Source organism: Anolis sagrei, chromosome Y (assembly GCF_037176765.1).
Source record: "Anolis sagrei isolate rAnoSag1 chromosome Y, rAnoSag1.mat, whole genome shotgun sequence".
In the NCBI taxonomy this organism is placed as follows: domain Eukaryota; kingdom Metazoa; phylum Chordata; class Lepidosauria; order Squamata; family Dactyloidae; genus Anolis; species Anolis sagrei.
This window is the reverse complement of record NC_090035.1, coordinates 73,518,854-73,541,303: the sequence shown is the minus strand read 5'-3', so window position 1 is coordinate 73,541,303 and position 22,450 is coordinate 73,518,854. Positions and strand designations below refer to the sequence as shown.

The 22,450-nt window shown below is 44.3% G+C and overlaps 1 protein-coding gene across 1 annotated transcript in view; it reads left to right on the top strand.

The window, feature by feature from the left end:
- Positions 1–20,331, top strand: part of LOC137095702 (EH domain-containing protein 2-like) — a 55,009-nt gene extending 34,678 nt beyond the window's left edge. Inside the window, exons 3-5 of the mRNA XM_067462502.1 lie at positions 4,535–4,947; positions 12,408–12,572; positions 15,084–20,331. Of these exons, the coding sequence (XP_067318603.1) occupies positions 4,535–4,947; positions 12,408–12,572; positions 15,084–15,620 (1,115 nt within the window). The 3' untranslated portion in view covers positions 15,621–20,331. The remainder of the gene's footprint in view (positions 1–4,534; positions 4,948–12,407; positions 12,573–15,083) is intronic.
- The last annotated feature ends 2,119 nt before the right edge of the window (positions 20,332–22,450 follow it).

The following is a 22,450-nucleotide window of genomic DNA, read 5'->3' as shown; positions in this document are numbered from 1 at the left end:
CAGGGTGGAACAAAGAACTCTTGTCTGCTGGAGCTAGGTGTGAATGTTTCAACTGACCACCTTGATTAGCATTTGATGGCCTGGCAGTGCCTGGGGCAATCTTTTGTTGAGAGGTGATTAGATGTCCTTGTTTGTTTCCTCTCTGTTGTTGTGCTATTGTAATTTTAGAGTTTTTTTTAATAGCGGTAGCCAGATTTTGTTCATTTTCATGGTTTCCTCCTTTCTGTTGAAATTATCCACCCAGCTCTAGCACTGTTTGAGTCCACAGCGCTCTCTGGATGTAGGTGAACTACAACTCCAAAATTCAAGGTCAATGGCCACCAAACCCTTCCAGTATATTCTGTTGGTCATAAGAGTTCTGTGTGCCAAGTTTGGTTCAATTCCATCGTTGGTGGAGTCCAGAATGCTCTTTGGTTGTAGGTGAACTATAAATCCAAGGAACTACAACTCCCAAATGACCAATCCCACCAGTATTCAAATTTGTGCCAAATTTGGTCCAGTGAATGAAAATACATCCTGCATATCAGATATTTACATGACGATTCATAACAAGAGCAAAATGACAGTTGTGAAATAGCAACAAAAATAATTTTATGGCTGGTGGTCACCACAACATGGTGAACTGTGTTAAAGGGTCGCGGCATTAGGAAGGTTGAGAAACACTGTGTTAGTGGAACTGTGAATCCATTACTCATTGTAGTCCACATTTAACCAGTTCAGCAGGTTGGATCACTCCTTTTAAATTTGGATTAGAGTATGGATCAGATTCATAGCCACAGAGACACTGAAGAGACTAGCCACTATTAAAAGGAGAAGGAAGAAAGTATGTCCTAGGGCAGTGCTTCTCAACCTTCCTAATGCCGTGACCCCGTCCTCATGTTGTGGTGACCCCCAACCATAACGTTATTTTCGTTGCTACTTCATAACTAATTTTGCTACTGTTATGAATTGTAATGTAAATATCTGATATGCAGGATGTATTTTCAGTCACTGGACCAAATTTGGCTAAATACTTAATATGCCCAAAATTTGAATACTGGTGGGGTTGGGGGTGATTGATTTTGTCATTTGGTAATGTTGGAGTTGCTGGGATTTATAGTTCACCTTAAATCAAAGAGCCATCTGAACTCCATCAATGATGGAATTGAATCAAGCATGGCACACAGAATTCCCATGACCAAGAGGAAATACTGGGACGGTCTGGTGGACATTGACCTTGAGTTTTTGGAGTTGTAGTTCACCTACATCCAGAGAACACTGTGGACTCAAGCAATGATGGATCTGGATCAACCATGGCACAAATACTCAATATGCCCAAATGTGAACACTGGTAGAGCTTGGAGAAAATAGACCTTGCCATTTGGGAGTTGTAGTTGTTGGGATTTATAGTTCACAAACAATCAAATAGCATTCTGAACCCCACCAACGATAGAATTGGACCAAACTTTCCACACAGAACCCCCATGACCAACAGAAAATACTATGTTTTCTGATGGTCTTTGGCGACCCCTCTGACACACCCTCACGACCCCTCCAGGGGTCCCGACCCCCAGGTTGAGAAATGCTGTCCTAGGGGGGAATGTTTCATTGTGGTTCCTCACTCCCACCAACCTACATGCTTTTTCCCTGAGCAAGGAAAGCAGTTTTTTCCTCTTGCTTTGGGTTCCCTTCGGCCCTCTCCTCTCCCTTCCCAACTCTCATCAAAACTAAACAAGTTTCCTCGCTCTCTTGGCTGTTGGACCCGAGCCATCCGCCCAGCCGCTCCTTTTCGCTGCCTCTTGGCAGCTGAGGTTCACAAGGGCCTGTTCCACAGCACCAAAAAAGGAAACCGAGTCGTTCCATAGGAAAGTCTGAGCAACAGGGCCTCATTGTTCTGTCAGACTAAAGAAAAATAATACAAGATGTGAGATCTAAATAAAAGAAGCAAGGGAATTGGCCGGGCAGCTCTTATCTCGGTGAACCAGGGGGCCTCCTTGGCTCACGCAGGGGGAAAAGAGGTTGCCAGAGGTCTCAATGGTGGCGCACGCTTTGCTTTTGCGGAAGAATCTGGACTACTCAAGGCTGGATTGGTGTCACAAGATAGAGATAGGGAAGGTCAGACAAAGGAACCATTCTATGATCCCAGTTTGCCCCAGGGCAGGCAAAAACAAAAACAGAACACAAGTCGCTTGCAAACATTGGGACTCTTCTTGGACTTCGGATGTCAGAAGCTCAGCGACTGTAGCAGCTGTTGCCCAAAACAGTCATGCTTTCAAGCTTCGGGAATGATTAGTCCAGGGCATGGGGCAACTTATAGTGTCTAGATCCAGAGAAGTCATGCTACCCCTCTATTCTGCCTTGGTTAGACCACACCTGGAATATTGTGTCCAACTCTGGGCACCACAATTTATTTATTTATTTATTATTTATTTGGGGTTCTTTTACCCCGGCCTTCTCACCCCGAAGGGGACCCAGGGCGGCTTACACAGTAAAGGCACGATTAGATGCCAGCATCACAACAATCATCACAACTTACAGTAAAATTCACAGTTACTAACAGCTTCATGCATTATTCCAGTAAAAAATCAATAAAATCAATACAAACCTAAATTCCTCCCTTACATTGTCAGTGTTTGCTGTCTCATAGATCCACTTTTAATACCATTTCGTCAATCCTGCTGGTCTTTAATTGCCTGGTTGCCCAAAGGCCTGGTCCCATAACCAAGTCTTCACCCTCCTCCTGAAGGAGAGGAGGGATGGTGATGCTCTGATTTCCCCGGGGAGTGAGTTCCACAGGCGAGGGGCCACCACTGAGAAAGCCCTGCTCCTCGTTCCCACCAGCCTCACTTGTGAGAGTGGTGGGGTCGAGAGCAGGGCCTCCCCAGATGATCTCAAGCTCTGAGGTGGGACGTAGCGGGAGATTCAAGAGAGATATTGACAAGCTGGAATGTGTCCAGAGGAGGGCAACTCAAATGATCAAGGGTCTGGAGAACAAGCCCTATGAGAAGCAGCTTAAAGAATTGGGCATGTTTAGCCTGAATAAGAGAAGGCTGAGAGTAGACATGATAGTCATAGGGAGGAGGGAGCAGGGATCTATTTTTATTTTGAATTTACCAGTAGCGGCTGCATTTCCCACCTTTGGCTTATACTCAATACATTTTCCCAGTTTTTTGTGGTAAAATTAGGTGCCTCGGCTTATATTCGGGTCGGCTTATACTTGAGTATATACGGTAAATATATACAGTATTGGAGCCCCCAGTGGCGCAGTGGGTTAAAGCACTGAGCTGCTGAGCTTGTTGATCGAAAGGTCGCAGGTTCGATTCCGGGGAGCGGCGTCAGCTTCCGCTGTCAGCCCTAGCTTCTGCCAACCTAGCAGTTCGAAAACATGCAAATGTGAGTAGATCAATAGGTACCGCTCCGGCGGGAAGGTAACGGTGCTCCGTGCAGTCATGCCGGCCACATGACCTTGGAGATGTCTACGGACAACGCTGGCTCTTTGGCTTAGAAATGGAGATGAGCACCACACCCCAGAGTCAGGCATGACTGGACTTAATGTACCTTTACCTTTACCTATACTGGGATTATTTTAACGCTTTGAGTATATACGGTATACTAGGATAATTTTAACGCTTTGTCTGAATGTTTAAAGTTTGTTTATGTCTTATGTTTAATGGTAGTAATCATTTTAAGTCATATTTACATGTAGTAATTAGTTATTATGATTTCTTTGTTTTACTGTGTGTTGGCATTAAATTTTTGCCATTAGTATGTAGTATGAGTCGCCCCAAGGGGTGAGAAAGGCAGTATATAAATACAATAAATAAATAAAGAATAAATAAATGAGGATATGGATAGTTAAGGAAGAAAAAGGCTAAGATGGCTAAACTTGTTAATGAGGAAGAAGAGACAAATTATCCGAGCCGATGTCAGTCTTCTCCTCTCTTGCTACAGAGCCTTGCAGTTTGATCTTATTTTGAAGCAACTGAAGTAATTTGAGGAGCAAAGGGGAAAGTGGGAGAAGGAGAGAGAAACCGGGACATTTCAAAATCAATTGAAATGTGGTATGGCAGAGGATTAATTGGAACTTCATCTTCCAAATCAGGACAGCTGGAGGATTACACCCTTACAGAGAAAATTAACACATGGCACACAGTGACATTCATAGAATCATAGAATCAAAGAGTTGGAAGAGACCTCATGAGCCATCCAGTCCAACCCCCTGCCAAGAAGCAGGAATATTGCATTCAAATCACCCCTGACAGATGGCCATCCAGCCTCTGTTTAAAAGCTTCCAAAGAAGGAGCCTCCACCACACTCTGGGGCAGAGAGTTCCACTGCTGAACGGCTCTCACAGTCAGGAAGTTCTTCCTCATGTTCAGTTGGAATCTCCTCTCTTGCAGTTTGAAGCCATTGTTCTGCGTCCTAGTCTCCAAGGAAGCAGAAAACATTATTTGTTGCAACTGATGTTTTTATAAGAGTAATAGAAAAGCACTTTGTTGGGCCTTCAAAAGTATGTGCAGATTAACCCCTTGTTCCGCGGTGCTTTCCTTTGCAGGCTATGACTTCCCAGCAGTGCTGCAGTGGTTTGCTGAGCGCGTGGATCTCATCATCCTCCTCTTCGATGCCCATAAGCTGGAGATCTCAGACGAGTTCTCAGAGGCCATCCGGGCCCTCAAGGGCAACGAGGACAAGATCCGGGTGGTCCTGAACAAGGCCGACATGGTGGAGACGCAGCAGCTGATGCGGGTCTACGGCGCCCTTATGTGGTCGCTGGGCAAAGTGTTCAACACGCCCGAGGTGCTGCGTGTCTACATCGGGTCCTTCTGGTCGGAGCCACTCATGATCTCTGACAACCGACGGCTCTTTGAGCTCGAGGAGCAGGACTTGTTCACGGACATCCAGAACCTGCCCCGGAATTCTGCCCTGAGGAAGCTTAACGATTTGGTCAAGAGAGCCCGTCTGGTCCGGGTGAGTACCGGGGTACTAGTTGACTATGGTTAACTTCTGGCAGAAGTTAACCATAGAGTCACACTAGAGGACTTAGGGATTCCTAGACATCTGTGAAAAAAAAAATCAAATCTGTATAATTGAATTCCCAGATGTGGAGGTCCAAGAGTAGTCCCACATTTTCAGTTTGCTTTATTTCCTGATTTATCTCCCTTCCACTTTCTCCCTTTGTCCTCGTTTTACTTCAATCACTTTGGCTCTGGGTGTTTTTAACGACAATATTTATTTACTTATTTACCATATTTATATACTGCTTTTCTCAGCCCGAAGGTATCTCAAGGCAGTTTACAATTGGCATAATTCAATATTTATTTATCATGTCAGGAACAACCAAACAGTTGTATTACATTTTTAACAAAGCAAGCAAACAAACAGACAAAACACAAAGTTTTCAAGCTTGGTAGCTGATTAAATGTCCTTTGACCAGTATCTGGCCACTTGGAGTGCTTCTGGTGTTGCTGCAAGAAGGTCCTCCATTGTGCATGTGGCAGGGCTCAGGTTGCATTGCAGCAGGTGTTCTGTAGTTTGCTCTTCTCCGCACTCGCACGTCATGGATTCCACTTTGTGGCCCCATTTCTTGAGGTTGGCTCTGCATCTTGTGGTGCCAGAGTGCAGTCTGTTCAGCGCCTTCCAAGCTGCCCAGTTTTCTGTGTGCCCAGGAGGTAGTCTCTCATTTGGTATCAGCCATTGGTTGAGGTTCTGGGTTTGAGCCTGCCACTTTTGGACTCTTGCTTGCTGAGGTGTTCCTGCAAGTGTCTCTGTAGATCTTAGAAAACTATTTCTTGATTTAAGTCATTGACATGCTTGTTGATACCCAAACAGGGGATGAGCTGGAGATGTCACTGCCTTGGCCCTTTCACTATTGGCTGCTACTTCCCGGTGGATGTCAGGTGGTACAATACCGGCTAGATAGTGTAATTTCTCCTGTGGTTTAGGGCGCAGACATCCCGTGATAATGCGGCATGTCTCATTAAGAGCCACATCCACCGTTTTAGCGTGGTGAGATGTGTTCCACATTGGGCATGCATACTCAGCAGCAGAGTAGCATAGCGCAAGGGCAGATGTCTTCACTGTGTCTGGTTGTGATCCCCAGGTTGTGCCAGTCAGCTTTTGTATGATATTGTTTCTAGCGCCCACTTTTTGCTTGATGTTCAGGCAGTGCTACTTGTAGGTCAGAGCACAGTCCAGAGTGACTCCCAGGTATTTGGGTGCACTGCAATGCTCCAGTGGGATTCCTTCCTAGGTAATCCTCAGAGCTCAGGATGCTTAAGGTGAAAAGCACATGTCTGTGTTTTAGGTGGATTAGGGATCAGCTGGTTTTCCCTGCAATAGGCAGTAAGAGCACCTAGAGCTTCAGAGAGCTTCTGTTCAACCATCTCAAAGCCCCCAACAACATAAAATATAGTTAAAACATTAACACATAGTATAAACCATATAAAAACAATAAAAGAAATAAAAAACAATAAAACACAAATCCTCAGCATCTCATTACTAAAATCATTTTCCAGTCGCATCGTCCAATCGTTCCGTGGATCTAAATTAGCTTGTTACACTGCATCTGCGAATGCTTGCTCAAAGAGCCAGGTTTTAACTCTTTTTTGAAAAGTTAGGAGGGATGGAGCTTATATGATATCCCTAGGGAGGGCGTTCCATAGCTGAGGGGCCACTGATGAGAAGACTGTGTCTCTTGTTCCTGCCAGTCGCATCTGCAAAGGAGGTGGAACCAAGAGCAGGGCTTCTCCAGACGATCTTAGAGACCTAGATGGTTCATAGGAAGAGATGCATTTGGACAGGTAAGCCGGGCCAGAACCGTCACCCATCATCCCCCAGTCATAGCCCTTGGTGGCGCAATGGGATAAACACTTGTGCCGGCAGGAATGAAGACTAACAGGTTGGAGGTTTGAATTTGGGGGGAGCATGGATGAGCTCCCTATGCCAGCTCCAGCTCCCCATAAGGCTCCCAGAAGGATGGTAAAACATCAAAACATCCGGGCGTCTCCTGGGCAACATCCTTGCAGACGGCCAATTCTCTCACCAGAAGCGACTTGCAGTTTCTCAAGTTGTTCCTGATATGAAAAAACACCCAGCTGGGGATGGGAATTATAGTCCAGTGCACATATGGAGGTAGTAGTCTGTCTTAACGTCTCAAGTAATTGGACCAGATAGAGGACCACTTCTTTGATGGAGCAGTTCTACCATCTCCACCTCACGGACCGCTCCCTTTTCTCCATTGCTGTTTCTTTCAATGTCCATTTTGTAAACGGTTGCTTTTCCTGTTCTCCTTAGCAGTAGGAAAGGGACTTCAACCCACCCACTCTCCAACTAAAACAATGGCTACGTCCCCATAGAGGAAGTCAGTGCATTGTGCTGGAGGGTACAATCAGCTTGGCCACCCCCTTCCTACATCCCTGTACCCCTGCCTCCCCCCATGTGTTTGGCTCTGGTTTTCTCATTAAGCCTTTCCAGTGAGGTAGAGCATCTTCCCAACTCCTGATGGAATGAATCATTCTGTTGCACTCCAGACCAGGAAAAGCCCTCTGACTTTAAACACTACACAGTTGAGCAATCTGTTTATTGAAGATAATTAAAAAGCCTGACAGCAGTTTAGATGAGGAATTGGATAGGAATTGGAATTGGCTATATGGATTGATGATTATGTTTTAACGTGTTTTAATATATTTTAACTTAATGTTCTATTCATTGTTTTAAACTGTTGTTATTTTGTTTATATTTGTATTATCTTGTGGCATTGAATTGTTGGCGGTGTAAGCCGCCCTGAGTCCCCAGCCCCTCCCCCCGGGAGTTGAGAAAGGCAGGATAAAAATGATGGAAAATAAAATAAAATAAATGTTTTCATTTGCCTGAATCTGCCAGGAATGTCCCCCCATCTCACTTCTCCCTCGAGCTGAGCGAATTATACGCAAACTACTTCTGCACTTTGAACACAGTTGCAGCATCTGAAGTAAACTGAGGACAAAGGGAAAAAAGTAGACCGAGGAGAGAGAAACTGGGAAATATTGAAAGCAATTGAAAAAAAATGGGTCAATTGAGAATTAATCGGGCATGTCCCTGCCAAATTGGAAGGCATGCATCTTTTCATTCCCATCCAAGAGCCGTTTTGCGGTCCTTTGCTAACTTCTGCCATGGCTTCGATCCAATTCCAACGTGCGGCAGTGCAACATGCGGCCCTATTCTTCGTGGACGTGTGTCTCATGAAGGTGCCTTACAGTAACCTCATTATGGCAAGACTTGAGGGCAGCCGTCTAGGACCCCAGTACACAGACTGAGCCAGGAGGGCAGAAAGCTCTAACGTGGAGTTTCCTTTGGAAAACATCACTGCATGCAGAATGCTGAGCCACTCTGTTCAAACAGGAAAGGAGAGATTATCCCTTCTCCTGGCTCCTTCACCAGACTCTCCTTTGTGAACAGAAACTATTGTTTACGTGATTCATATGAGTTTCCTAGAAAGGGAACATGTTCCCCAAAAGTTCAGGAAGTTTTGGAGGTGTTTCTTCTACAGGCTTATCTCTTCCTGTCACTTGTGAAGGTGGATTGGCATTAGGAGAGACCTTCCAGTTGCAATTTCCTCCAGTCTCTTAGGAGGTGGGAACTCCTGGATGGGGAGCATGACGAGAGATAGACCTCAAGAGTGGTATAATCTCTGGCATTACGGGCAACATGACTGGAGTCAAAAGGAAGAGAGATATTGGGGTAGTGAGGATCCTGTGACCACAGCCTCCTTGTGGGTTGGAAACTGGTAAAGGGATCCAGAACAGCTACGGAAAGCCACTCTTTAGACGACAACTGCCCAGTTTAGGACCACAGTTCTGCGAATTCTTTGGGGGCATTGTGGACTCTCAGGGCAGTGGGTTGTTATTATTATTATTATTATTATTATTATTAAACTTTATTTGTACCTTGCTAGCATCTCCCACAGAACTCGATGAGGCTTACAAAGGCCAAGGCCTCAACAACAATACAACAATACAACCTAGGCAAATTAAAACAATTAAAGCAATCTAAAACAACAAGCAATGAACAATCCACTAATACACAATAAAACTGGGCTGGGCCAGAGTAACGGTACAAGGGTTAAAAGTGCTGATGTGACAGGTGGAATATGAGGCTTATGGACAAGTGCAGTGTGCAGTGTGCGGCGGTCTTGGCTTTAATAAAGTGCTTGTGGGACTTGGTAATGGAGGTTTCCTATTCGGGAAAGGCACATCGGAACAGCCAAGTCTTCAAGTTCTTTCTGAAGACTGCCAATGTAGGGGCCTGTCTGAGATCTTTGGGGAGGGTGTTCCAGAGTCGGGGGGGCCACCACGGAAAAGGCCCTGTCTCGAGTCCCCACCAAACGTGCTTGCGACGCAGGTGGGATCACGAGCAGGGCCTCTCCAGATGACCGAAGAGAGCGTGTGGGTTCGTAGATGGAGATGCGATCACGCAGGTAGGCTGGACCCAAACCCTTCAGGGCTTTGTAGGTAAGCACCTGCACCTTAAATTGGGCTAAACTGCTGAGCTGCTGAACTTGCTGACTGAAAGGTCAGCAGTTTGAATCCAGGGAGCAGGGTGAGCTCCTGCTGTTAGCCCCGGCTTCTGCCAACCTAGCAGTTTGAAAACATGCAAACGTGAATAGATCAATAGGTACCGCTTCTGCAGGAAGGTAATGACACTTTGTGAAGTCATGCTGGCCACACAACCTTGGAGGTGTCTACGGACAATGCCAGCTCTTGGGCTTAGAAATGGAGATGAGCACTATCCCTCAGAGTCGGACATGATTAGATTTAATGTCAGGGGTTTTATATGGACTCTCAAGCGAGGGGATGCTGTAGCACTTTGCTTTTGCCTGAGCCTACTGGGAATGGGCAAGATTCTGCCTCTTCTCCTTTCCTTTTTGCTGACTTGAGTGCAACCTACTTTTTCACATTGAACTCAGGTTGCACTCATTAAAGTATGCTGAGGACAAAAAAGAAAGAGTGGGAGGTGGAAACTGGGGCATCTTAAAAACAGCTATAAAGGTGGGACAAAAAAAAGGTTTTATTGTAAGTGTCGCTGTCAAATCAAAACAACTATATGACACAGGTTTAGTAATTATGACATTGGCTCTTTTTTGTGGGTACCTGCAAGGAAGGGCAACAGAATGTTTTAGAATGTCTGACAATCTATTGGAAAGTTAGGTAAAGGTAAAGGTTTTCCCCTGACATTAAGTCCAGTCATGTCCAACTGGGGGTTGATGCTCATCTCAATTTCTAAGCCAAAGAGCCAGCGTTGTCCGTGGACACCTCCAAGGTCATGTGGCTAACATGACTGCAAAGAATGTCGTTACCTTCCTGCCAGAGCGGTATCTATTGATCTGCTCATATTTGCATGTTTTCGAACTGCTAGGTTGGCAGAAGCTGGGGCTAACAGTGGGAGCTCACTCCACTTCCCAAATTCGAACCCGCAACCTTTCGATCAGCAAATTCAGCAGCTCAGTGCACCACCGGGGGCTCCAATTGGAAAGTTTAGGAGCCTCCAAATTATGGTCTCATGGGGAGCCCCAAAGGAACTTCTGAAGTATCAGTGTCAGCCCCAGAGCCCAAGTTTCCCACTTCTGACTTGATTCGAAGCCCCACATTCCCACTCAGCTCAGCCATTCCCCTACATAAACAGAGATACAGGCAAGATTTACAACCTGGCATCTTTCTCTGATCTTTATGGATATGTCCTCTGCTTGTCTCCTGCTGCATCCTGTCTTACTGAGGTCTCAAGCCTCTTTCTCACGCTCCAGGCGCCTACGGTACTCACTTAGCTGTCACCTCAAGAGGTACTGTCTGTGCCCGGTTGACTTTGTGGAGATCTCTCTGCTTCTCTAGACAATAGGCAGTGTCGCTGAGTGCAGGAAGTGCTGGGACATAAATCCGCCTAAGATTTTGGAGGGAGAAGTAGCATTCTGGAAGCAGAGGCTGCAGCTTTTCCTCTTGGAAGCCAGGTTTCTGTGCTAGAACCTTCTGCAAAATACTGGTGCTTCATTAGTCGCATCTTGACTAACCACTAAAAGAAATATTTTAGTTTTTTTCCCTCCTAGGCAGTTTCACTGGAAGACTGAAACATCACTGGGCTGCTTGTGAGATTTGAAAACTTATTCCTCCTTCATCTTCCTTGTCCTTTTTGGTTCTCTACATCTTTCCTGTGAAAACTAAAAATAACTAGCATAGTCTGAGCTTATAAATGTAACTTTTTTGGCTGCACCTTTTCAAGCTCTGGTTTGATTTTTTTTTTTGCATTTATTTCCTTTCCAAGCAACACACAAGTCTTTTTTCAGTCACCATAGCTTTGGATTGTCTCATTCGTTTTGGTTAGCACAGTGGTTCTCAACCTTCCTAATGCTGTGACCCCTTAATACAGTTTCTTATGTTGTGATGATCCTCAACCATAACATTATTTTCATTGCTACTTCACAACTATAATTTTGCTCCTGTTATGAATCATCTTGTAAATATCTGGTATGCAGGATGTATTTTCATTCATTTGGCACAAATACTCAATATGTCCAAATTTGAATACTGGTGGGATTGAGGGGAGGATTGATTTTGTCATTTGGGAGTTGTAGTTGCTGGGATTTATAGTTCACTTACAATATCAAAGAGCATTCTTAACTTCACCAATGATGGAATTGAACTAAACTTTGGACACAGAGCTCCCATGACCAACCGAAAATACTAGAAGTATTTGGTGGGCATTGACCTTGGGTTTTGGAGTTGTAGTTTACGCACATCCAGAGAACGCCGATGCATCTGGACCAAGCTTGGCATGAATACTCAATATGCCCAAATGTCGACACTGGTGCGGTTTGGGGAAGATAGACCTTGACATTTGGGAGTTGTAGTGGCTGGGATTTATAGTTCACCTATAATCAAAGAGCATTCTGAACTCCACTAATGATAGAATTGGGCAAAACTTCCCACATGGAACCCCCATGACCAACAGAAAATACTGTGTTTTCTAATTGTCTTTGGCAACCCCTCTGACATGCCCTCGTGACCTCCCCCCCCCCCCCAGGGGTCCCGACCCCTAGGTTGAGAAACACTGGGTTAGCATTTGAGCTTTTGGGTGCTCTGGTTGCTAGGCTTCACTTCCGCTCTCCTTGCCCTTCTGCTCTCCTTCACCAACTAATGCTCTGCAAGAACCTACCAGTTTGTCATTATCTTTTCTCTACCTCTTCCTCTTCCCAAATAACTTTTAAAAACCCATGGACATTCTATGAGATCACAACATTTCCACTAATGGTTAAAAAGTGCTAATTCTTCAACATTTGGGGTTCAACCTCTTTGGTTGTGCTCCATCTCTAAAAATGTAACACTTCTAACGTAAGGGGATGGGACACCAGCATTTAATGTGTTCCTTCTGTTTGTTTGTTTGTTTATTTTTTGGACCTCCAGGTCCATGCCCACATCATCAGCCATCTGAAGAGGGAGATGCCCTCCGTCTTTGGAAAAGAAAACAAAAAGAAGCAGCTCATCAACAAGCTGCCCGTCATCTTTGCCAAGATCCAACTTGAGCATCACATCTCACCTGGTGATTTTCCCGACTGCAACAAGATGCAGGTAAGGACTGAAAAGGTCATTCATCCAGTGCTTCAGGGGGGTGGTGAGGTCTCCTTCTTTGGAGGTCCTTCAATAGAGTTTGATGGACATCCTTGGGGAGAGCTTTGTTTATTCTGGCATGAGAGAGAATTGGATTGTTTGGATCTTGTGGTCCCTTCCAGCTCTGCAATTCTATGCAAACAGAGCTATCAACTGTGACTTGATAGACGATCTGAATATTTATTATATACTAATGGTTCTGGCCCAACTTACCTGGCCAAACGCATCATCCCTTATGAACCTGCTAGGACTTTAAGATCATCTGGGGAGGCCCTACTCTTGATCCCGCCTGCGTCACAAACATGTTTGGTGGGGACGAGAGACAGGGCCTTCTCAATGGTGGCCCCTCGGCTATGGAACGCCCTTCCTGGGGACGCTAGATCGGCCCCCTCCCTCTAGATCGGCCCCCTCCCTCTTAACATTTTGGAAAAAAGTCAAGACTTGGTTTTTTGAACAAGTGTTTGAAAATACAAGGTAAATGACATAGGAATTGGAACGACTGGACGACAAGATTGGACAACGTTTTTATTAGGAGACGTAATCGATGTATTTTTTAATACTATTGTTATGGTTTTATATTACGTGTTTGTGCTTTTAAATGTTTTACAGTGTATTGGGCATCGAATCGTTGCCTCTGTAAACCGCCCTGAGTCAACCGAGGGCTGAGAAAGGCGGTATACAAATACAGTAAATATATAAATAAATAAATATTTACTTGATTCCAGGCACAACTTCACTTTTATTTAATGCAGTGATTTTAAAACATGAGGCTCCAGAAGTTTTAGACTTCAGCTGTCAGAAGCACCTGCCACGTGGCTTACAATCAGGGATTATTATTATTATTATTATTATTATTATTATTAAACTTTATTTATACCCCGCCACCCTCTCCCCTCAGGGATTTGGGATGGCTAATATGAGGCCAAGCCTGACGAATACAATAAATTAAATACATATAGAAAAATAATAGTTGGAATTAAAATTAAAATTAAATTAAAATAATATACCACAATAAAAACAATAACATAAAAACAATAAAGGAGAGTTAACACAGTGGGATATAACATCAGGTATGAAGTGAAAAAACAATTACGGACAAGGAGTAAATCAGGATGGGCTAGGCTAGATGCGCAGATAAAAACAGGGGGCATAGGGTGGGATAGGAAACTGGAGCAATTTATCTGGTGGGAGGTACAGGAGGGACAAGCTATGGGGCTGAATTACCCGCTAGGAATAAGAAGTGCATCAAGAGGATGAGTATATGCTGGGATGGACATGGTATGGGGATTGTTGTTCATTCATCAAAAGCAAGGTGGAACATCTGGTTTTCAAGCTTTTCCTAAAAGCTGACAAGGTGGGAGATTGCCTAACCTCCCCAGGTAATGAGTTCCAAAGCCGGAGGCCACCACCGAGAAGGCCCTCTCCCTCATCCCCACAAGCTGTGCTTGCGACTGAGGTGGGAGTGAGAGGAGGGCCTCCCTGGAAGATCGAAGGGGACACGTAGGTTCATAGAAGGAAATGTGGTCGCAAAGGTAGATGGGCCCCAAACCTTTCAGGGCTTTGTAGATGATCACCTCACCTTGAATTGGGACCAGAAAATGAAAGGTAGCCAGTGGAGTTCCTAAAACAGGAGAGTAGATCAGGGCCGTAGCCAGAAAAAAAATTTGGGAGGGGTTGAAATTTTTTTGGGGGGGGGGGTTGAAAATTTCGTGGGGTGTGTGTGTTGAAACCTGCCTCCTAGCTCACGCTGAAGCAAAGAGCATAGCAGGCGGCAGAGCAGTCTTCAATAGCCTGCAGCTCCGCCCCTGTCAACCACCTCCACCAAGTCTGGCCTCCTTAATGAGAGCATTCAACACACACACACACAACTTGGTTGCTTCACTACATCGGCTATTGCTGCAAGTAATGACAGTGTGAATAAATTTGCTTGAGATAGTGCTTACAATTCTGGAGGGACTCTTAATTTTTGCATCTCATAGACTTAGCATGGGGATTTGATTAACCTGTTAAAATTCATGAGTAAACCAGTTTTTTTAAAAAAAAATCTGAAACATTTCGGGGGATGGGTTGAACCCCTAACCCCCCCCCCCCCACTACAGGCCTGGAGTAGATTGCTCCCTGTAATTCGCTTCAGTTAGTAATCTGGCTGCTGAGCATTGAACCAACTGAAGTTTCCGGGCCGTCTTCAAGGGCAGCCCCACATAGAGTGCATTGCAGTAGTTCAATCTAGAGATAACTAATGCATGGACCACCGTGACCAAATCAGACTTCACAAGGTATGGTCATAGCTGGTGCACTAGTTTTAGTTGTGCAAAGTCCCTCCCAGCCACCGCCGACACCTGAGATTCTGGCAGCAGAAAACATCTGGAAAAGCAAAGATTAAATCTGTATATTTGCCACAGCAGAAGCACTGATGATAGGAGGCAGGGCCATTCTTCTGGGCTGTGTCATCATGGTTGTTTTTTCCTCCAGGAAATGCTGATGGTGCATGACTTCACCAAATTCCATGGACTGAAGCCACGCATGGTGGATGCTTTGGATGAGCTCCTGACTCTAGATATTGCCAAGCTGATGCCTCTTTTGCGCCAGGAGGAGACAGAAGTCCCAGAGCAGATTGTGCATGGCGGCGCCTTTGATGGCACCAGGAACGGTCCCTTCATCGAAGGAGCAACCGAGGGGGCCTATGAGGGGATGGATGATGATGAGTGGGTGGTGACCAAGGACAAGCCCAAATACGATGAGATCTTCTACAACCTATCACCCATGGATGGCAAGCTGAGTGGCACAAAGGCCAAGAACTGGATGGTCACCACCAAACTGCCCAACTCAGTCCTTGGCAAGATCTGGAAGCTCAGTGATGTAGACCGTGATGGCATGCTGGACGATGAGGAGTTTGCTCTTGCCAGCCACTTGATTGAAGTCAAGCTGGATGGCCATGGCCTACCATCTGATCTGCCCCGTCATCTTGTGCCACCTTCGAAGCGTCGGCAGAAGGGGTCAGCTGAGTAAAAAGCCTCCTCAAGAGCTTGCCACCAATCCTTATGCCAGGTTTGAACTGCTCCAGTAGGCTCTGGTTCTCCTTCACCTTTTATTTCCACCCTCTTCAGGCTTTAAAAAGTCTAAATTCCTTATGAACGCCTCATTCCTGCTTAGCAGTTATGCATTGGATTGCATCAGAAGATGTTTCCTTCCTGCTCCATTCTTCAAACTTAGCTTCAGCTCTACCTTCTTGCTTCTCATGTCCCTTCCAGACTCAAGAAGGCTTCGATCTACCACAAGCTTCGGTTCTCTCTTGGCTTTGTTCATTTGGGCCTAGTTAGAACTACATTTGGTCTTCCATTCAATTCTCCACTTCCAGACCTGCATTCTAGTTGCACCAATGACTAAATGTCCACCTGGACTGGACTTTTCTAAGATGCTTTCCTTCCATAGAAACCAGACTCAAAGGGCTCCATGCTTCAGAAGTTTATGGCCTAAGAACACTGCTTCTCCCACACCAAGGTCCAACTCTTCCAGGAGGTTGTAGTCTGGTCAACATCAGTTTAAGAGAGGACCGACTTCAATTTCCAAACTATGTCAACCTTGATCTTCTTTAATAGACCTCAGTCCTGCTATCATGTGTAGATGCTGCCCCTCACATCCATCGAGGTATCTTCATCCATTAGAAATAGAAATGCTCGTGGAACTCCTTGCAGCTATCAATAGCTGTGTGTTGTTGCAATGTCATCTGTGTTTTGCCAACTCCTTCCATCAAAATGAGGGTGAAACAAGATGAAGTAGGAGTGTGAAGAATGTTAGGGAAGACAAGGCTAGAAAAGTTGTTGTCTACAGACGAACTTAAATAGCAAGGAAGCATTCCTTACCTTCTTTGGCCTAATTTTTTGACAAGTTAGGAGCGTTCCATCCTCTCACAGCTCTTTCATTTGCCCAGAGTTGTAGTAGGAGAGAGGGCACAAAGGGCCTCCAAGGTGATTCAGTGGTAATTTCCAGTGAGTTCATTTCAACCCTCCTCAAGTTTAGATATTTTAAAATTCTGTTACAGCACAAAAACAAAAAAATGAATAGGAAGAATGGGTCCTCCAGGTGTTTCTTGATCACCACTTTCACGCCTATTGCAAAGGAGTCCCCAGTGACCCAGTGGGTTAAACCCTTGTGCCGGCAGAACTGAAGACCGACAGGTTCAAATCTGAGCTCCCTCTGTCAGCTCCGGCTCCCCATGTTGGGACTTGAGAGAAGCCTCTCACAAGGATGGTAAAAATACCAAAGCATCCTGGTGTCCCCTGGGTAACATCCTTGCAGATGGCCTATTCTCTCACACCAGAAGTGACTTGCAGTTTCTCAAGTCACTCCTGACATGAAAAAAAAAACCCTACTGCCAGATACACAAGTGTTAGGGAATGATGGAAGTTGCTTTTCAACATCTGGAGGTACATACATTACCCATCTGTGAAGTAAAGGTTCAGATATCCTGGTAATGAAAGAGTGATTATTCTTGGCCTAAACATTGTCTGTAACTCATTTATGATCCTCTTGAGGTCATTGCTCGAGCTGCGGTGATGTCACAGAATGTAAATTATTAGTTTGTGTTCGCCTTGTGTTGACAGTCCAAGTAGTTTCTAAGAAGAACCAAAGCTGAAGAATAGTCCCAGATAGTTATAGGTGTCCTGGAAGAAATGTTGGACATTGGAACAAGCTTCAGAAGGAGATCTGGGGTTTACGTGGTGATTCAAAATAACTAAGGAAGTCTGAGGCTGCAAGTCTCTAGTAATGTATGTTTGTATATTTTTGCTATTTAGTCTTGCACACATTTCTTGCTCCTGTATTTGGATATTATTCCTTTTTTTATTTCAAAGGGATGACAAAGAGGAACAATAGAAATGGAGATATCTCCAGCTATTTCTCAGTCATGAGATCTAGCAACTTGCTATTTTTGTTATAAAGCAGATGTTCCCGGGATATCTGTCTTCTAGCCGGACACATGGTTTTGCTCTGGCGTCACAAGCGTAGGATGATATCCAACACAGACAACATTCCATCCACTGATTATATTGTTTGGATAGCCAACAACTATCAGTAGCAGTCTCCAAAGTGACTGCTTATTTTGCTCCAACTGTGTTCACAGTCTCTGAAGACCAATCCAGAACAAGTTCATTTTCCTGTGAATACTTATGCCAGGAAGAAAGACATTTTTTATTCCATCCATGACTTCATGTTAAATAGTTTCATCTGATTTAATTTTATTTCTTTCACTGTAGCTAAGCCTTATCCTTGAGCTAGCTACTTCCTTATCACCATTCACTGTCAAGTATGTTATTATGACGTTGCAAAACATCACGCGCATATTCTCATTTGATATGTAACTGCAGCTTTTATCCGCCCGTCTTGCTTGGAGTTTGCCTCAGGGGCGACTTTATGTTGTAGATTAGAGGATTTGGGGAGATTTTTGGAACAGGCAAGAACAAGGTGTCAAACTGACAAGGAAACACGGAAGGCTTGTATGAAAATTTTGCCAATGAGATGTGTGTGGCCAAGCAATATCAGAATGAGGTCAAGATGGCAAAGAGAATGGACAAGCTAATAGTGCCTGCCACAGTTTGGTTTTGCTTGTGTCCACAGGGAAGACATGATTTCACCCTTTCTTCTTTCCATACAGCTATTGAGCCCAGGCATCCCCCATTCTGTATCTTTGCATTTTCATTTTTTCTGCCCAAGATACTCAACTTAGGCAGAAAAAAATGAAATACAAAGATGTAGAATGGAGATATCTGGCTCAATAGCAGTACGTGTGAAAAAGGTATTGGAATCTTCATGGACAGGAAGTTAAACATGAGCCAACAATGTCATGTGGCAGCTAAGAAAGCCAAAGGGATTTTGGCCTGCATAATTAGTCTAGTGTCTAGATCCAGGGACGTCATGCTACCCCTCTATTCTGCCTTGGTCAGACCACACCTGGAATCACACTGTGTCCAATTCTGGGCACCTCAATTGAAGGGAGATGTTGACAAGCTGGAATGTGTCCAGAGGAAGTGGGTCTGGAGAACAAGCCTTATGAGGAGCGGCCGAAAGAGCTAGGCATGTTTTGCCTGAAGAAGAGAAGGCTGAAAGGAGACATGGTGGCCATGTATAAATATGTGAAGGGAAGTCATAGGGAGGAGGGAGCAACCTTGTTCTGCCCTGGAGACTAGGATGCAGAACAATGGATTCAAACTACAGGAAAGGAGATTCCACCTGAACATTAGGAAGAACTTCCTAACTGTGAGAGCAGTTCAGCAGTGGAACTCTCTTCCCTGGACTGTGGTGGAGACTCCTTCTTTGCAGGCTTTTAAACATAGGCTGGCTGACCATGTGTCGGGTGTGCTTTGAATGCAATTTTCCTGCTTCTTGGCAAAATGGGGTTGGATTGGATGGCCCACTATTTCTCTTTCAACTCTATGGTTCCCACTCCACTGAGTTCAGGGTGCAAACTACTTTTGCACTTTCAACTCAGTCTGCAGTATTAGAAGTAAGCTGAAGACAAAGACAGCCACTGTGGTGTAGCAAGTATGACTAGAAACAGGGTTTGGATCCTTGTTCGGCCATGGAAACCCACTGGGTGACCTTGTGCAAGTCATAATTTTTCAGTTTCAGAGGTAGACTCCCTCTAAACAAATCTTGCTGAGAAAAACTTAGGATGGCAATTAATGGGAACTGATGTGCAGGTACAATAATGAAAGTAAATATGGGAGGAGAGAGACTGTAATGTTTGAAAGAGCTAGGACACCCATGTTTCCTTCTTGTCACCTCCCCAAACCCCACCATTGTACTTTGTTCCCTTCCAAGCCTTTTCAAAAGCCAACACAGAATCCAGAAGTGACACAACATCAGTGCTGGGTTGCTGACATGGTGAAAATGACTCCTGAGTCCTGCCACAGTTGCCCTTCCCTGACTTAGAGAGTGTCTCTTTCCAATGCTTGCACTATGATTTGATCCATAGTCTATGGACCAGTACCACTTGGAGCCATTGGCTAGCAGTTGGCAGAGTGCTTTTTTTCCAGGAAAGGAACAGTTATAGCCAATAGGCACAAGTATGTTACTGGGTCCTGGCCCATGAGAAATAATGTCTGGTCCCGTACAGCCTGAAAAGACCAAGTGTATCCTCTGCTGCCTCTTACTAAACTGTTCTAGGATAGGCTTTATCCTGTAGTCAGGACCCACAGCTGTATTCCATCACAGTAATTCAAATGGCAACATCTGCAACCCAAACTCCTGAACTCTACAGTCAGAGCAAATGACACAAATTATCTATAGAAGGAAAAAAAACTATGAATATCTATGTTTACATTTGCTTCATTTTAGCCTAATTCATTCTGCTGCAAAAATATACCCATAGCTCCTGCATCAGCAAGGTTATCCTCAGTCACTTTTACTGTAGGGTAGGTGGGGGTCATTAGCGACCCCTCCACTCCCCATTTTTAAGCACCAACAGAGCTGCCCCATCTAGGAGGGTGCTATGGCGAGAAGACACGTGTGGCAGCACTCCTTCCGACCTCAGGATCAAGGCAAGAGATTTTGCTTCAACTTCAGGAGGTCTAAGGACTCTTGCTGACCAACATTTCCTGTGGTCCATCTGCCGGTCTTCTTGCAGGGATCCAGAGGTGCAGTCTGAACTTGAGGAGGGCCTTGTTGCTTTTGTGATATGACTCTAACAGCATTTCCGATGGAATAAAACATTTATTTACCAGCCTGAGTCTCCTCTGTTCATTCACTTTATACTTTGATTGGGGGGGGGGGGGTCATTGCCACATTATGGATAATAATGGACAATAATGGACAATACACTGCTACACAGGTAAGGAATCTCAGGAGAAGGAACTTATTAAGGTGCTGATAGGTAGATATAGGGTGTGGCATTTACACTGTCTACCAGTCCTATATGTGGAGAATGATTTTTCCGTAGCTCCAGAAATTTCCACTGTTTTTAGATTGAATGTGTTGCTCTGAAGAAGGGCAATCAGGAATATAAAGTCTGAAACATGTTGGGCTTTATATATATATATATATATATATATATATATATATATATATATAAAACATGTTTAAAATATAACATGCAACTATCAATATGCAAATAAATACCTGTTTCTTGTTTTGCCTGGAGATCCTATATGACAGTGGTTCCCAAATTCCGTTTGGACTTCAACTCCCAGAAGCCTAAAATATCTGGAGGACCGAAGTTTGGGAACCGCAAACATGGGAGCATTGCAATATCGGTCTGTGATAATCTCACAAACACACATGGAGATATGTGGTTAGATGTCCCATCCCAAATTATATGGGGTTCATAATGGCACTACTACAAAACTTACTAAAACTTCCAGGATCCCAGAGTCAATTGGCATTTGGGGCACTGCAAGCCAAATAACAACAACAACTTGGGAATAACAATAACAACAACAACTTGGGAATAACAATAACAACAACAACTTAGGAATAATAATAATATTAACAACGACAACAACAATTTAGGAACAATAATAACAGCAACAACAATGACAACAACTTGGGAATAATAACAACAACAATTTGGGAATAATAATCTATATAAATAAAAATGTAATGTTCGTTTGTGGGATTAATATAACTCAAAAACCACTGGACAAATTGTGTCCAGTTTTGGACACAATACATGTATCAGGCCAACGAGTGACCATCACTCATAAAAACGCTGAAAAACACAGCAGAACAGACATTTAAAAGCCAAAAAATAAAAATTACATTACAACACATGTGCAAAACCACATGTATACACATACACACACACACACAACACATATAGACAGACTAGACCACAGCAATGTGTGGCAGGGGATGGCTAGTAATCTATATGGGATGGGACTTAAAAAGCCAAATATATATATATATACATCACAGCACATGCACATAGCCTCATAAATACACATATACACAAATATATACACACATATATGCACATAAAACACATATACACAGACTAGGCCACAACAGCATGTGGCAGGGGATGGCTAGTCTTATATAAATAACGATGTAATGTTAGTTTGTGGGATTAACATAGCTCAAAAACCAATGGACGAATTGGCACCAAATTTGGACATAATACACTTCTCAGGCCAACGAGTGACCATCACTCATAAAACACTGAAAAAACACAGCAGAAGAGACTTTAAAAGCAAAAAAACCCCAATTACAATGCATGCACAAAACCACACATATATACGCAAACACACATATAGACACATATACACACACAAAACACATATACACAGACTGGGCCATAGCAATGCATGGCAGGGGAAAGCTAGTAATAACAATAATAACTTGGGAAGTATCTGACATGTGATTGACTACAAAAGCCAGCATAGTGATCTTGTTTGCTGTGTACTAATCTTGTTGTGTATCTGATAATGATGGTGATGGCGGGAAGCTCTGTACATATGCCATTAAATGATCAGAGCTTTAGAGGTTGGAGACCAGTTCAGGAGTTCCACACAGCATTTCTGTTCGGAAAGGCAGGGCCAGTGTTCCCAGTTCTGTGTGAGTCACTGGCTGGGCCACCGCCAGAACACTCCCAGCCCAGCCAAAGGAAACTTTCAAATTCCTTCCTCTGGCCAAAAAGAACAGGCGGTACCAAGCTGCTCCGAACAAGCGATCCCACAGTGGGGCTGGTATGGGGGCAAACTCCCATGGAGCCCAACCTGCCCTGTGCCCTCCCCGGATTGAAACCACCATATCCATCAGGGATGTCAAAATGGATAAATGGGAAACAATTTTGAACTGGGAGAGGGAGCATGATTCACACCAAGGCTGCTGGTAGAAAGACAAGA